This window comes from Elaeis guineensis, chromosome 1, assembly GCF_000442705.2.
Source record: "Elaeis guineensis isolate ETL-2024a chromosome 1, EG11, whole genome shotgun sequence".
Classification (NCBI taxonomy): domain Eukaryota; kingdom Viridiplantae; phylum Streptophyta; class Magnoliopsida; order Arecales; family Arecaceae; genus Elaeis; species Elaeis guineensis.
In genome coordinates, this window is record NC_025993.2 from 162,717,197 (window position 1) to 162,734,341 (window position 17,145).

Sequence of the window (17,145 nt, forward strand, 5' to 3'; positions counted from 1 at the left end):
TTTTTAGCCTGGGGATCATCCCTGTTGAGATCCCCACGACTTATGCGTACGACGTAGCATGTGCGAGTATCCGACACCTGGCGCGCCTGTAACTACTGTTTCTTCTAAAACATGCACGTATGTGAGCATATATGCACGCGTAATCATGAGCTTTAAGAATCGAACTGGAGTTGTGTGTGGCAACCTTTTTCTTGAATTTATTATTCAAGCAAAAATGAGTAGGAAAGAGAACCAGTTTATTTACCCTACTCAGAGGCTCTGTTCAGAAACTGACAAAATAAGTTCTAAGACCTTGCCTAGAAAATCATGCAGCCAAATTATATTTGTAGTGCAGAAATGCCTTTAGTAACTCAAAAATATAATTGGTATTGTGAATTACGCCAAAAAAAATGAAGCAAAGTGAATGGTGGAACTGAGGGAGTTTTTTGAGTGGTCTTTGAGTGCACGCAGCATTGTGTTTTTTGTGATTTATTGAATGTACAAGGCCCTTAAACAGTCCTTAAATGCAAACAAAATGTCAAAATAGTTTATACCTAAAGCTTAGTTAATCATATTCCTGCTTTTGCTTCTTCCTTCCCCCATTCAATTCTTGGTTGTCTGGCATTCACATCCTGCAATCTCGATTCTATCTCCACATCAAAGCACAGTAGCAAGGTATAATATTAGCTGATTTCAGGCGGTGTTAGAATATAATAATACACCTCCACCATCCCTGCCTTGTTCCAGGCAAAGAGGTGGCAGATGACACTGACATAATATTGTAACCAACATGAAAGTTAATAGTGTGGGACAAGATTTGTCAAGCACAAAGTACCATTCGAAATCAATTTACCTGGTCAGAGAGTATATTACCATCAATTAAGAGATCAAAATTGTTTCACCAGAGTAGTTTCTTTTGAAATCTGAGAGTCAGCATCCTGAACTGGAGTCTACCACAAGCACATGAAGCAATACCAAGATTTCATACATCACACAAAAAACAAATTGGATAGCCAAGCATGCAGCAAAACAGCGAAGTACTAATTGAAACTGAATGAAATCTTTTCTTCCAAAAGAGCACTGTAATCAAATTATCAGATTTTACGGCAGTTCTCTGGTAAACTGGCACAAAATTAAGCCAGAAGGTATTATATTGCCAGAACAGAAAAGAAAATATAGGAGAGTGAATTATCTAAAATATCATATAATGACTGCCGGCCGATTGAGTAATGTAGTATCTAGCTTGATCGATGTCCTTCCTTCTCATGCTCCTCTGAGAAATATTTGATCAACCACTACCCATACAGACGGCATGGCATCTATATCTTCAAGCACCAGCTTCATATGCCACCTTTCTTTAAGTTCCAATATCTGAAAATGAAGAAGTGAAGTATTAGATAAAATCAGAATTGGGATTAATCACAAAACAGAAACAGATTTAGAAAGATTGGTTCATTAAAAAAAAAAAGGGTACAAGATATTTTGAGCATGTAACTTAATCATAAATAGATGTTGAATCCCAACAGAACATACTTCTAAATTTTCAAATTTCAACAAAGTCATAAAGCATCCAATATTCGATAGCATAATATTGTGTAAACTTGGCGAAGTTCTTGAGCATAAGACTACCATTAAATTATCAAAACTTCATTAGGATTTTAAAACTAGCAAAAATTAATGGTCCCAGTGCTTTACTCATTGATCAATGCAATAGCCCTAGGTCAACATATTAGCAACAGTTATAGCTTTTTAGCTGAATCACGCGATCTGATCATGCAGTAAGTAATATTACCATCACAAAACTATATTTCTAATATGACTGTTAGTATATGAATGTGATCGGGACTCCTGTTTAAACAAACTCCTATTCATATGCAATCAAGATTTGTTAAAGTAAGAAAAAAGTAAGAAAAAAAAAAGAGTAAAATAATGAAAATAGCACACCTGTTGAGAGGAGTAACCAGCCTCAAAATCTACCTGTAAGCTAGCTATCTGCCAACATGATGGGTTCTGGTGGAACCACTGCAGCAGTCGCGTATGGAGTGCTTCTCATATATACGATGAATGCGCTGCACGAGGCCCACTTGGATGCATATGATAAGGTAAACAAAACAGCAGAGCTAATGCATTTGTGATGCCAGCTACAAACTATCATTGATAATACATATATTTGCACGGTATATTATGCAAAAATTGGCCAAATTGGCAATAACAAATGTATAAGTTTTGGCATATACCCAAGAAAATAATATACAGCAAAAGAAAAGTAGAACAAACATTCAGGACAAATTTATGTGATGTTGGCCTCCAATATTTCCATGTAACATATGCAAAATAAACTACCTGATGAATCATTTTAAGAACATCATAGTTTTTGTTAGTTCTTTTTGCTTGAGTTATTTGAATTTTTTTTTTTTCATCTTAGTTATTTGAAGCTCAGGAGGGTGAGCTTCTATAAAATTGCTCCATTAAGATCTGGATATCACAGGTTTGAAACAACCTCCCTGCATACAAGGATAAAACTGTATAAATCTAAGCCTTCTCAATCCCCACAAAGAAGTCCCATACGTTAAGCTATCTATTTGTGACTGTGCTAAGTTGTAGTAGTGATAAATCATGAAAATATCAAAAAGTTGGATGAAATAAACCCTCAACCTCAAACATTTCCAAAACTGCTCCTGGACCCATAACCATAGCATCAAACAAGATCAGCCATCTTATTAGATGTACCGATCCAAGCTCATCAATTGCTAAGACAAGTTGAGAGTCTGGGTTAGTACAGGTCTCAAAGCGGCTCAAATCAACCAGACCCACCTCGTTCCACTCGGTTTAGGGCAGTTGGAGCAATTCGAGTTTTCAATCTCAACCCACCTATATCTCCCGACCCTCCAACTGTCTCTCGCACACCAGGGTTAGGGTTCTGTCATTGCCACAATCATCGAAATGACAGCCACGGACAACCGCTATATGTCCCTTTCTCTGCATCACTCTCATCCACTCTCCATTCGACAAAGTCCTCTATCATGGAATCCCTCAACACCCCTGACCTTCCCTCGAAGCCCTGCTCACGCAAAACTGACTTTGCCCAAAGTCCTCGGTGCCCCTGGTTTCTTTCCTCTCCCCCCACCCCCGCTCCCTCCCTTATCTCCCTCTCCCTCCCACCGGTTCCAATGAGGCTCAGGTTGGTACACTATGTACCGATATCATACTGAATTGGTAGCCAGCTGGTATGATGCTCTATACAGGTTCAACGAACCTTGATGCCAAGATTGAAATATTATTGACCTAAATTCTTCCTATTCCTAATTAACATCTCTTTTGATCTCTTTAATTCTTTCTCTAGCCTATCAAGCACCTACTCTGGTCTGCAACAAATAAGCAATATGATGCCCGTTCTAAAACTTGGTTGAGTTCTTTCATGCAAAGTTTTAAAAGTCTCTGACATTTGTAGCAAAGAATTGCGATACGAAACTAAGAATATAGTTGCATATAAAGATCAAACAGGGAAGATACCAAGGTAATATTGGGAACCTAAACCCATCTCTTTTGTGAAGCTCTGCACTTTGATTCTGAATGATTATGCCTTCTAGCTCTCTTGAAATCTCCACCAGTAGATTCTGATCTCTTTGGCTTCAATGCCACAGCTGAGTCAGCTCTGTGAGTACTATAATTTTGCACAACATGATTAACAGATCTCCGCTTCAGGAAGCTCTCTCTTGTTCTGGACAAGGAACTAGCAGATTTTGCTGAAGGTTGAGCCTGACTCTTGATTGCTACAATGTTGCAATCTTGCACGGTGTCATATTTATGTGGATCACAGGAGTCTTTAGCAGGACTAACGGAATGTTGCTTTGGGAATCTATCTGTCAAGATGCTTGAGGAACCACATGATTTTGCTGATGTCGGACTCGTAACAGCTCCCAATTTGCACCATTCAGGACTATTATGTGTAACTAGACTACGGTGTTGGCATTCTTTATGCTCAACTGAAGACTCAGAATCTGACGACGATGGACTTGTGCTGCTCAGGTCGTAGAGAATATTATTTGTCATGACTGGAAGTTGCAAACTAATATTTGATGCAGCAGAAGATTGTCTCTGAAGCCTCGTCAGTTGAATAGCCTGTATTAGATTTGAATTTGACACTGTCACTTATAGCGAAGCCAATAATGATCTATGTGTTTTAAAAACTCAATTAATCCACATTTCACAGCTTCACCTTTTGCTCTAGAACTACCATATCTTTCTTTAATCTCGTGATCACCATGTTTTTCCTTTTTATGATCTCTTCCAGCTCCACAGTTCTCTGCCATAGAGAGTGGGAGGAGCGGTGGTAAAGATGAGAAATCCACCATCAAATCCTTTGAGCTAAACAAGGTTAAAATACATAAATACCTTAGACGCAGTGGCACTAGATGCATGTGCAGCAGCAGTCAGTTCCTTTATGGTGGCATCTTTCTCTTCACATTCCTTCTTGAGATTGTAAAACTCTTGCTCTTCCGCCAGTGCACTCAGCTGTATGAAAAAACATATTCCAAAGACGTAAAAAAGGAAAGAAGGAAAAAAAACCAAGTCAAAGAACATAAATGGTCAACTGGACAAGCTCCTAGGTGCATATTACCAAAGAAAAACTGCCTGTATATTCAGGTAATCTACCTAAAAATGTAGATAGAAATTTCACTACCGCAAATTGCAAATGATGAAAATATTACAACACCTGTATATCTGTAATGTGATCAAAACATTTTATAATCAACCATATGAAATCAGAATGAATGATAACAACTTCACCACACAGGAAAGTGATATCATGAAAAAACCAGTTGGCATCAAGTACATAGCACAAGTATCTCCTGGTGATGGTGCACTTTATTAAAACAAAAAGACCTTTCTTCATCCAACAAGGGGGACAAAAAGGCTCAATACTGTTACCAATTTATGATTCCTCAAATGCTGCAAGTGTTGGTCCTCTCCCTTTTCAGCAATCTTCTTTCATAGTCAACACTAATATGGGTTTCATGATCCATGTATTTATTTACAACTAGGAAATCCATGCATAAAAAGACACAAACCCCAAAAATTTTCCACCCGAAAACATTATTTAAGAACAAAGACAAATCTAAATCCAAGTCTTAATAGGGTAACAGCCATATTAAAAGTTTAACCCCAATGCAACCAACATATAATATTTTAGTGAGGGTTATGCACAAATACAAACAGAAAAATTGACCACCTCACCTGGATGTCCATGGAAGATGTGATGCTGGAACAAATATCAGAAAGATCGGACATCCTGCGTTCCTCTTGCTCTCCTATGTTCACATGGCTTGTCTTAAAAACATCTTCTTTAGTAGTGTCCATTTCATTAACATCCTGCAAAGATAGCAAGAGATCAAAAAAAGCATTCATATCAACACCAAAAATTCTATTCTCTATCCAGACAATGTAGCACTCCTACCCTTGTCCAATTGGATAAATTCTTAGAATTTGGAATAATCCCACTTTCTGGAATCAGCTCAGGAAATGGATGATCACAGCTGCAAAATTCAGCTCCTTTCTGTTTTAGCATTCCATCAGCAACAAACTGATTATCCACTGGGACGGCTTGTCTGGCGTTTCCCATGGATTCATACTTTGAAGAGTTCAACTGTTCACACAGGTCATCAAGTTTCTTCTGCATGCTTAGAAGCACTTGGTCCTGCAGGATGAAATAGTACCAAGTAAAAAGACCTCATACCTATTGAAGTCCTTGGACATAAACAAAGTAGAAAGAAAGCCCTGAAATCACAGAACCTTCAAGAAAATAACTTAAAAGAAATGCTGACAGAAAAAAATCTATTCAAGTTAAGATGTGCTTGAAAAGATCGCTTCATACTGATGGATGATATCTGAGTAAATGTTAATGCATCGACGTTACTTTTAAGCTCTCCCTTTTTAAGAAGACGTATTTTATTTAGAGAAAGAGGCTTTTCTTAACAAAGAATCTTATTTTTTATAAAAAATCCCTTGGTTTTGCTATTGAATCTTTTGGAGAAGTTAATTATCTTCTGAAAGCACTGAAAACAATAAACTTGTCAAACTATTTCAAACGAACTGATTTAGAGCGAGTGAAAAAAATTACTTCTTCTCGAGTAACCAGTAATTTATAGATTGAAGATAATTAGAAGTGTGAAAGAAAAGGTTCTTCCTTTCCATAAAGAACCATCTCTGTTTCTGTTTTATATTTTTTTTTTCAAAAGGAAAACTTGAAAACTCCTAAATATTCTTTTTTTTTTTTGAGTTTAAAAAACTCCTAAATATTTTAAGAATCCAGAACAGATTAAAAGAAGAAAGAATAAAAAAAGGAAAAAAAAAATTGAGTGAGTTCGGCAGTCCCAAGCAAAACGCCACAGGAATCTACTTCAATAAAAGTAAACCTCCAAAAAAACGAATAGCATACAAACATAATCACACGATGCGATGTATTCACCAAGTTAAAAAGAAATCTTTTTCGTTAAAAATAAAAAACAACCCTGATATCAACGGATCGCTGCAACTGAGATATCTTCTGAGCTTTCTTGGACTCGGCGACGGCGACGGCGACGATCGCGACGATGAGGACGCGATGGAGGGGGCTGAAGAGCTCCCAAGCTGTGGCTTCCACTGGCCTCAAGCCCTGGCCCACGGCTTTGCCGACGTGGACTCCTGGGCGCCGACCAGCCGGCCCTGGAGGGAGACCCAGGCCAGCGTCCTCCTCGCCACGGGGACCACCCGGCTCGGCTCGCTGAAGCAGCTCGAAAGACGGCGCGCGGAGAGGAGGCCGAAAGAGACGATGGCAGGGCGCGCGGGAGTCGGGTCCGAGCCGAGCCGGTAGGCGCCTTCGTCGTCCTCCATGGCGAGATGCCCGGGGAGGCGCGAGAGAGCCGAAGAGGGGGCGACGGAGGCGGGATGTTTTAGGGAGAGTCGGGTTCAAATTTTGGGCCCTGGGAGGGAAGGATTCGGAAATGGGGCCGGTGCCACGTGGACGACGATGTGGTCTGCTCTTTCAATGGACAGATTACCAGCCGTCCAGATTACCAGATGGCCGTGCAGGCAGTCAATCTGAACCACTATGTTCATAGCCTCCAGTCATCCCGCACGCCTCTTGATGCATACGTGATTGGCGGCATACACAGTCACGTGCTGCATTTGGCAATAATTTCTCCAGGAGAAGAGATAAGAAAGTTCGGCGTTCCGCGAAATCCCGGGTAGGACAAAAAAGGAAAAACAGGAGAAATTTTTGGTATCAAATTCAAAGCTGTAAATTGTAAAATGTCCGTGGGCCGCGGGGGAAAATAAAAAACAAAACATGAAATTTGCAGGACAGCCATTGTTCAAAAAAATTTTGGAGGATATAGTGCTTCAAAAATCTGGAATGTAAATTAAGTTTTTACATTAACAAATCTAACTTTAAAATCTAAATAACTCATGATTTTGAAGCTAATATTGTGTCACACATGTATCTAAAATAGAAACTAAGCTTTCACTACAATTGCTAAAATCATTTGGAGTTGATATCAATGATTTATTTTGATTTTTCACCTTCAACTGATTTTCAGCAAGTTATAGTTCATAGTAAATAAATAAATAGATAAATAGATAAATCTAGAAAAGCTATACTGCATGTATAAGCAACTAATTTCTTGTACTATACTACAAGCCAAGTATGCTGAAAGCCTTCTTTGTTTCAAAAAAAATCATATCAAGGGCAATTACGATTAGAGCTATCAAAATGGGTCAGGACCCTGGATCAGTCCATTTGGCCCAAAAATGGGTCGGATTAGACTAAGAAATTTAGTCCATTTATGAAAATGGACTTTTTGGCCTAGCCCCTGTAGCCCATAGGCTGAACCGGTTAGGATCGGATCAGCTCGTGAGCCGACCCATACCCGATCAGACGAATAATGATCACTTGAGTTGAGTCCTTGATACTTATTCCTATTGAGTATTGACTATTGCGCTTGGCCTGCTTCACCAGTTGCCTAGCCCTAACCCTCCAAAGTCTAATCCTCCATTCGACAGACGCCTTCTCTTGCTCTGGCCTTGGGCATTTAGGGTTAGGCGAGGCGACCCGCATCCAAGCGGTGGTGGAGGAGAGAAGCAGTGCACCAGGCGGTGATAAGGAGCAGACTCACAGTGTGCAGCGAACTGACGACATCGAGCTTCGAACTTGTGAGTTCCTCGATGGCTCGATCTTTTTTTTTTTGATTTTTCTCTCAACAGAGATAGGGGTCGAACCGTCGGGGGGGGGCACCAGGTAGGCTGGGTCAATGAGTCTTCTTCCTCCTCTACCGCTGCATCCGAGATCCTCATTTCCTCTATGATCTCAGATGTCAGATGACTCGGATCTCCAGCTCTACCCTTGTCGGCTCCCATGATCCGAACTCAGGAACTCCGACCTCCTCCGTACCCTCCCCTCCCTCCCCGATGGTTCTGCCTCCTCCGGCCTCCCCCCAGCTGGTCTTGCCTCCTCCAGACCTCCACGCTACACCGAGGGTCCAAGGTATGATGGAGGCTGCGACAGCCAGCCTCTAGCCCTCCTCCAAACCTCCACGCTGCATTGAGGCTCTGTCCCCCCTCCTCAATCCTCCCATAGTCTACAACGGGCATAGTTCACGATCTTTTATCCCCACTCCTCAGTCCTCCCATAGTCCATAGTCCAAATTCTAATTTGCACTCGAAATTGGTTGCATGGCTTTGTTCTAAATCATGATAGTAATATTTTTTGTATATTTGTTGTATATACTTTATAATCTTTGTTCATTAATTTATCTTTAGAATTGATTGTTAATTATTTTAATTGGTTGTGAATTTTAGATGAAGATGATAGTAGTGCTGGCCTTGAGACATCAAGAGTGGATTCAAATGTGCTTCAAGAAGATGAACTTGATGAGGAATAGCTTGTTTGATTTGATGTTATTTTTTGAGTTTGATGTACTATGAATATACGTTTGAGTTGATATTGTTTCATCATAGTTGTAGGTTTAATTTTTATTTGATCTTAAAAATTCTATTGCTACTTGATTTCTTATTACTCATTGAATGCTGAGTTTTAATTTTCTTCATAGTGACTTTAGAACAAAAGAAAAAAGCTATAAAAGTGACTCCAGAATGGTTGGCCCGGCCTTAAAAAAAAAAAAAGTGAGCTGGCCCAACCCTAACCTACAGCCCACGTGGGCTAGAGTCGGGCTAGATTTTTATGACCCATTTTAATAAGTGGGCCGAGCCTGGCCCGACCCACATAATCACTGCCCACGTGGGCTAGGGCCCGGGCTGACCCATTTTGACAACTCTAATTATGATGGATTATTAAGGTGGTGCCTCAGCGATCTCATTGGTGCCAAAGACTCAAAACTTTTTTTTTTTTTTGTGGATGGACAAATGACTCACACTAAATATGAATACATCTAATAAAATTGTAAGAAATCCCAACATACATGATCGTAGGCTCTCTCCATGTTAAGTTTGATAGCCATAAGATTTCGATGATAAGGAACCCTCTGGAGTTTATACATAAACTCCTGAATAAGGAACCCTCTGGAGGTCATACATAAACTCCGGCTTCAGTTTACTAACCATAATTTTTGCAACAATCTGGTACAAGATAGTATATAGACTGATCGATCTATAGTGGATAGACTTTAAAGCATTCTATTTCTTCAAAGGTGTAATGAAGGCCTTTTTCTAGGCTTTTGGTATGCCCCGATGGTGAAGAACTGCTAGATAACTGCCACCTCTTCATAGCAGATAATGGCCCAATATCTCCTAAGAACAAAGGGGAGAAGTCATTTGGCTCCAGTGCTTTATCCTCTATCATAGACCAAAAAGCTTCTCAGACTTCCCTTGCCAATACCTACCCAACGAGGGAGGCATTCTCAAAGTCTGTGACTATATCATCTAGTAGTGGAAAGGAAGATGACCTATCTCCTGAAGGCTCGCAGTCCACCTTAATCTGAAGAGCTCAAAATTTTCTATCAAACCACATCATTACTGTGAACCATCCAGTCAGTGCTATTGCTTAGAGTTCAAATCTTCTTCCTTTATCTCCTAATGATTGTGGACTAATAGAAAAATCTAGTATTCCTATCCCTCTTTCTTAATCCATTGAATCCTCAATTTTTGCTGCCATAGGATCTCATGCCATCCCAATAAAGAATGGTGTGGGAAAGCTTCTACGGAGGTCAGCTAGCTCCTTTGTAGATAAGCCACCACCCCAATCCTCTCTCCCATGGAGATTTGCATTGGATGCTTTAACTCTTCCAATCTTCTGAAAATGTTACCCACCTTCACTCAGCTCCATAACTACAACCTTCATTTGGTAAGCTCCAGTTTGCGAGTCATTCAATACATGACATCCTCGAAGCACCTCACACGATATCCAAGATTAAGGATAAGAAAGTCAAAACTTTTCAAAATAAAATAAATATATGCAACACTCACATCAGTGCTAAGTAAAATGGGGCAATGATCCAAAGCAATCTGAGAAAAGTGATGCACGTGGTAGTTGGAGAACTGTTGAATTCGACTCACCATGACAAAAGCTCTATCAATCTTCTCTCAAACTCTAGTGTTGCCCAGCTAGTTGTTATACTAAGTGAATATAGGCTCTATGAAAAAAAATATAGGCTCCAAGAAGCCAAGATCAATGAAACCATTCATTGCAATGAATCTTCGGAGCTCTTTAGCATCAATATCGTCAGAAAAGGATTTATCACCTCTCTTCTCATGAGGCCCATCTATGCGATTGAATTCCCCAGTGATCATGTATGAGGTACCCTACCCAACCAACTTGAAGACCTCATTCCAAAAAATCCATTACTGTCTATTGTCTATAGTCAGTACTCACATATACACCCAACAAAAGTCAAGAATTTAGAATTCGAAATCACCATTATAACTTACTGAGTATGCTTTTGGAAAATATCCATACAAGGAACTCCTAACCTTCATACAACAAATAAAGATCCAAGTTATGCAATTGCACAATTCTCCTAAAGGAAGAAAGGATCAAGGGCTTTCCCACCACCCTAAAATTCCAAAACCTAATGTTCATTACAAAAGAGAGGATAATGGTTATTGTAATGCCTTGCCACAACTACTGACTATTGAGTTTTGACACATCGAATTCGATCCACAGCAAAGAAGCCTAAGACAAAGAAGCCTACGGCGCATAAGCCTGCAAGTGCGGCCCACAGGCATACACGGCCTATAGGCATGCACGGTCTGTAGGCGCATAGGCCCGCAGGCTCACGAGGCCTGCAAGCATGCATGGCCCGCAGTGTGCGCAACACACAGGGCCTACAACGTGCACCCCCAGCACGCGCAGCCCAAACATGCAGTCCACTATTCAGTCCCCCATGTGGTCTAGGAGGGTGCAGCGTACGGTCCACGCACGTTGAGGCAGTCCATTGTCACGATCTACATGTGATCCAATGCTGTTGTGTGCTATCGGACGACCATGGGTGTGTGCAGGCACGATCAGACGATTGCAGATACATACGTGAGTGATCAGACGATCTGATGGTTCTAGAGTCCCAATAGGAGTCAGTTTTAGAACTTTTTAAGAGGCCTATGGTTATAGAACACAAAGGAGCGGTTGAGGATCTTGGATAGCAGCCAGAGAGTCTCTTTGGAGGATTTTAAGAGCTTTGTAAGAATTTTTGTATTTCTTATTGAGAGAGAGGTTGATGTACGAGGTTGAGAGGATATGATCTCCTCTTATATTTGTTCTTTCTTTCATAGTGAAGCTTGCATATGCCTTGGAGGTAAGTCTTGATCTGATCCATGTATTTGATTGTGCCTTTATATATCTCTCTTCTTCTTTCCTCCTATGGTATCTACACCAGCATTTGCAATCTTGGATCGGGGATCCGTATTTCGCAGTTGTGAAAATTTTTTTCCAACAAGTGGTATCAGAGCTCGGGTTGTTCAGGTCATTGCAATGTTGATGGAGGTTAGAGAAGATAGAGAAAATAGGCTCAATCAAGATAGAGATCAATCAGCATGATAGGAAGAGCACTTTCTCTCTATGGCAAGCAAAGGTAAAGGATATTCTCATCCAATAAAGATTGATTGATGCTCTCTTGTGTGAGAAAAGCCAACCATCATAGAGGAGAAGGACTAGAAGTGACTCTAAATGCAGACAGCGAGTACGATCGATCCACTTATACTTAACGGATAATATGGTGATCCATGTATTTAGCGAGATTTCTCTGACGGTGATGTGGACAAAGCTCAAGAAGATGTATATAGTGAAGTCACTCACCAACATCTCTTTCTCTAGTAGCAATTCTATCTGCTGTAGATGAGCGAGGGGTAGAGCGTGCAGGAGTATCTCAGCAACTTTCAGAAGATCCTCACTGATCTCCTTAACAATGATGAAAAGGTTGAGGAGAAGATCAGGACGTTGATTTTGCTTTTGTCACTTTTTTCTTCATTTAAGTCTTTGGTGATTGCTCTTCTTGTGGGAAAAAGCACCATCAAGATGAATGAGGTCACTTTTATATTTTTTCAAAATAAAATTCTTAGATAGAAGAACTGAGCTTCGAGTTCAGACGGTGCTCGACTTTGGCAATGACTAGAGGTGGTGGTGGCAGAGGATGAAGCGGTAGAGGATCGCAAGATGAATGGCCCAGGTCTAAATTGAAGGATTTCAGCAACATCAGATACTACCGATGTAATGAGTTGGCACATCGAGTCAGAGATTGTCCATAGCTCAGAAATCGGATGAAGACTACTATGGCAGCAGTTCAAAGTAGTGACATTAAAGAATATGATGTTCTTCTAGTTTTGAATGAGGTATCTACTTCTTTTGGTCAGTGGATTTTAGATTCAGCATCTTCGCATCATATTTATTATAGAGAGAAACTGTTTGACTTTTTAGAGAGCAATGAGAGTACTATTTATTATCAAATAGATCGAACTGTACGATCAAAGGCATTAGGACAGTCAGCTTACAGACACATGATGGAGCAATGAGGAAGTTGGAAGAAATCCAATACATATCCAAGTTCAAGAGTAATCTGATTTCACAAAGCAAACTGAATTCGAGCAGCTACAAATAGAAAACTGATGATGGAATCCTAAAGGTTATTGCAGTGCAATCCAACGGCAACGCTTCACCCAGATCGTGATCCGACGGCCCAGAATCGCTCCCGGCTTGATTTATTAGATGAATTGGATCCTTTAGATGAAGATCGGACGGCTGAACTAATTTTTAGAGTTTCTTGATGGATTTAAGTGCTTTTTGAGCGAGATTTGAGCCTCTAAACCCTCCTAACAGCCCTCTAAAACCTCTTAGTCCCACATCTAAAGTTTTGAAAACCTTATAACCCCCAAATGCCTATAAAAAGCCCCCAAAGGCCCTTGTTTTAATGATTCTTTCCTTCCGATCAAGCTTGTAACCCTAGATAGTGGGGTTTTTAGCTTTCTTCTCAAGCCTCGAGCTTTGAGATTTTTATAATAATTTTTTTTTTATATAAAATCTTATTTTTATACAATTTTATCTCTTTACATTATGCAATTTATTTTTCTTACAATTAGGATAGTTTAATTTATGCAATTTAATTTTATGCAATTAGGTTAGTTTAAATTATGCAGTTTAAATTTATGCAATTAGGATAGTTTAATTTATGAAATTAGGGTAGTTTATTTTTCTGCATTTAAATTTTACAAGTAGATTTAGATCATGTCTAGCTAAGCATCCCTTCTAGGATTTGCGATGAAGCTAGATCATGAGTAGGGATTTTATATAGGGTTCTTTCTTTTTCTTAGGGTTTCTTTTACTTCCTCTTTTGCCAAGAATTTTTTATGAACTACAGTTGGGTCAGAGTCCCTTCATAGTTCATGCTTGATTCAGTGCATAGGAAGAGAAAACCCTAAGGGATCCTAGTTACTACTCCCCTGTAAAGAATCTTGATGGGTTATCGTTGGGCCTTAGTCCCTTCATAATCTATGCTTGAAAAAGACAAGAGGAGTAGTCGTTAGGATCAATAAGAAAAATTCTAGGTAGAATTCCCTAATCTAGATCTAGTGGATTCAAAAACCCTAGATCCTTAGTCTTATTGTCTTTAGCAAACAACTTTCGATTTTCGTTAAAGCTCGCTTGAGCATAGATTTGAAAATTATTTTTAAACCAAGTCTCTGTGGGATCGACCCGTACTCGCTGGTCGTGCTACTCTTCATACTGTACACTTGCGATTTTATTTACAAATTTTAAGATTTGCACATCAAGTTTTTGGCACCGTTGCCGGAGATCTGGCGTTTTAAATTATTTTCAAATATTTGTTCTTCTTGCTTTATAACTCTCTTTCTTTTTTCTTTAGGTTTTTAGATTTAGTTGGTGATTGCTGGAAAACTCAGGTATGCTTCTAATTTCTCTTTTATTATTTTTAGTTAATTACTTTTTCTTTTAGACCTAATCATTTGAATTTACTTAATCACAAAAAAAAAAAATAAAACAAAACAAAAGACATTTCATAATCGTGAAGTAAAATATCAAAATAAAAAAAAATTCTAAATTAAAATCTTTTACATTCTTGGTCATCTTGTTTATTTGCATTTGCATTTTCATAATTAATCTAAGGGCATCAACCCATTAACAAGTTAAGGTGGAAATTTTATTACCCTTTCTTAGCCCAAAAACCATCTCCATCATATTGCATTACCTAGACCTTTAATCTTAAAATCAATTAGACGTCAACCTTAAGGAATTCGAGCTCAATAGGACAAGGAACCCTAGAGTTCTATCAAGTTTGAGTTGTTTGATTAGTTGGTATCTAGGCAAGTCCCTGAGGGTGGTTTGTTAAATTGGTTCAGTTGCTGGCCTGGCCAACTCGTTTGGTGTCTAGAAAGGCAACGATGAGTGAACCTCCCACCTCTTATCCTTACCTGGCTAACTAGTTGATCAATCTCCACTTGGAAGGCTTGAAGGGTCATCTTGGAACAGTTAGGAGCTGTCTAAATTTAGGTTAACCCTAGGATAGATTGAGTTTAATTTATTGTTTCACTTGTTAACCCTAATAATTTTTTTTTTATTTTTCAAACAAGTGAAACAATAAATTAAACTTAATCTATCCTAGGGTTAACCTAAATCTAGACAGCTCCTGACTGTTCCAAGATGACCCTTCAAGACTTCCAAGTGGAGATTGATCAACTAGTTAGCCAGGTAAGTATAAGAGGTGGGAGGTTCACTCATCGTTGCCTTTCTAGACACCAAACGAGTTGGTCAGGCCAGCAACTGAACCAATTTAACAAACCACCCTCAGGGACTTGCTTAGACACCAACTAATCAAACAACTCAAACTTGGTAGAACTCTTAGGGTTCCTTGTCTTATTGAGCTCGAATTCCTTAAGGTTGATGTCTAATTGATTTTAAGATTAAAGGTCTAGGTAATGCAATATGATAGAGATGGTTTTTGGGTTAAGGAAGGGTAATGAAATCCCCACCTTATCTTGTTAATGGGTTGATGCCCTTAGATTAATTATGAAAATACAAATGCAAATAAACAAGATGACCAAGAATGTAAAAATTTTTAATTTAGAATTTTTTTTTTATTTTGATATTTTACTTCACGATTATGAAATGTCTTTTGTTTTGTTTTGTTTTTTTTTATTTTTTTTTTATGATTAAATAAATTCAAATGATTAGGTCTAAAAGAAAAAGTAATTAACTAAAAATAATAAAAGAGAAATTAAAAGCGTACCTGAGTTTTCCAGCAATCACCAACTAAATCTAAAAACCTAAAGGAAAAGAAAGAGAGTTATAAAGTATGAAGAACAAATATTTAAAAATAATTTAAAATGCCAAATCCCTGGCAACGGTGCCAAAAACTTGATGTGCAAATCTTAAAATTTATAAATAAAATCGCAAGCGCACAGTGTGCAGAGTAGCACGACCAGCGAGTACGGATCGATCCCACAGAGACTTGGTTTAAAAATGATTTTCAAATCTATGCTCAAGCGAGCTTTAACAAAAATCAAAAATCGAAAGTTGTTTGCTAAAGACAATAAGACTAAGGATCTAGGGTTTTTGAATCCACTAGATCTAGATTAGGGAATTCTACCTAGAATTTTTCTTATTGATCCTAACGACTACTCTTCTTGTCTTTCTCAAGCATAGATTATGAAGGGACTAAGGCCCAACGATAACCCATCAAGATTCTTTACAGAGGAGTAGTAACTAGGATCCCTTAGAGTTTTCTCCTCCTATGCACTGAATCAAGCATGAACTATGAAGGGACTCTGACCCAACTGTAGTTCATCAAAAATTTTTGGCAAAAGAGGAAGAAAAAGAAACCCTAAAAAAAAGAAAGAACCCTATGTAAAACCCCTACTCATGATCTAGCTTCATCGCAAACCCTAGAAGGGATGCTTAGCTAGACATGATCTAAATCTACTTGCAAAATTTAAATGCAGAAAAATAAACTACCCTAATTTCATAAATTAAACTATCCTAATTGCATAAATTTAAACTGCATAATTTAAACTAACCTAATTGCATAAAATTAAATTGCATAAATTAAACTATCCTAATTGCAAGAAAAATAAATTGCATAATGTAAAGAGATAAAATTACATAAAAATAAGATTTTATATAAAAAAAATTTATTACAAAAACCTCAAAGCTCGAGGCTTGAGAAGAAAGCTAAAAACCCCACTATCTAGGGTTACAAGCTTGATCGGAAGGAAAGAATCATTAAAACAAGGGCCTTTGGGGGCTTTTTATAGGCATTTGGGGGTTATAAGATTTTTAAAAATTTAGATGTGGGACTAAGAGGTTTTAGAGGGCTGTTAGGGGGGTTTAGGGGTTCAAATCTCGCTCAAAAAATATCTAAATCCATCAAGAAATCCTAAAAATTATTTCAGCCGTCTGATCTTCATCTAAAGGACCAATTCATCTAATAAATCAAGCCGGGAGTGATTCTGGGCCGTCGGATCATGATCTGGGTGAAGCACTGCCGTTGGATCGCGCTGTAGAGATGGGATCAGGTCGGATGCATCGCGGACCGTCCGATCAAGGTGCTGGAAGATTTCGTCTGTTGGATCGCACTGCAGAAGGATCCCGTGTTGTCCTAGTGTTTATTGATTCTTGCAATTGCCTTGATTATGGTTGGATCTTGACCGGCTGCGATGGTGGCCGTCCGATGG

The 17,145-nt window shown here is 38.9% G+C and overlaps 1 protein-coding gene across 1 annotated transcript; it reads right to left on the reverse strand.

Annotated features, from left to right (window-relative positions):
- Positions 1-968: 968 nt before the first annotated feature.
- LOC105039471 (uncharacterized) lies at positions 969-6,924 on the reverse strand. Its single transcript, XM_010915630.4, is given in 8 exon segments — positions 969-1,350; positions 3,493-4,101; positions 4,199-4,285; positions 4,375-4,494; positions 5,218-5,352; positions 5,438-5,677; positions 6,491-6,648; positions 6,651-6,924. Coding segments are annotated over 7 exon segments (1,533 nt in total). The 5' UTR covers positions 6,853-6,924; the 3' UTR covers positions 969-1,350; positions 3,493-3,510.
- Between the last annotated feature and the right edge of the window lie 10,221 nt (positions 6,925-17,145).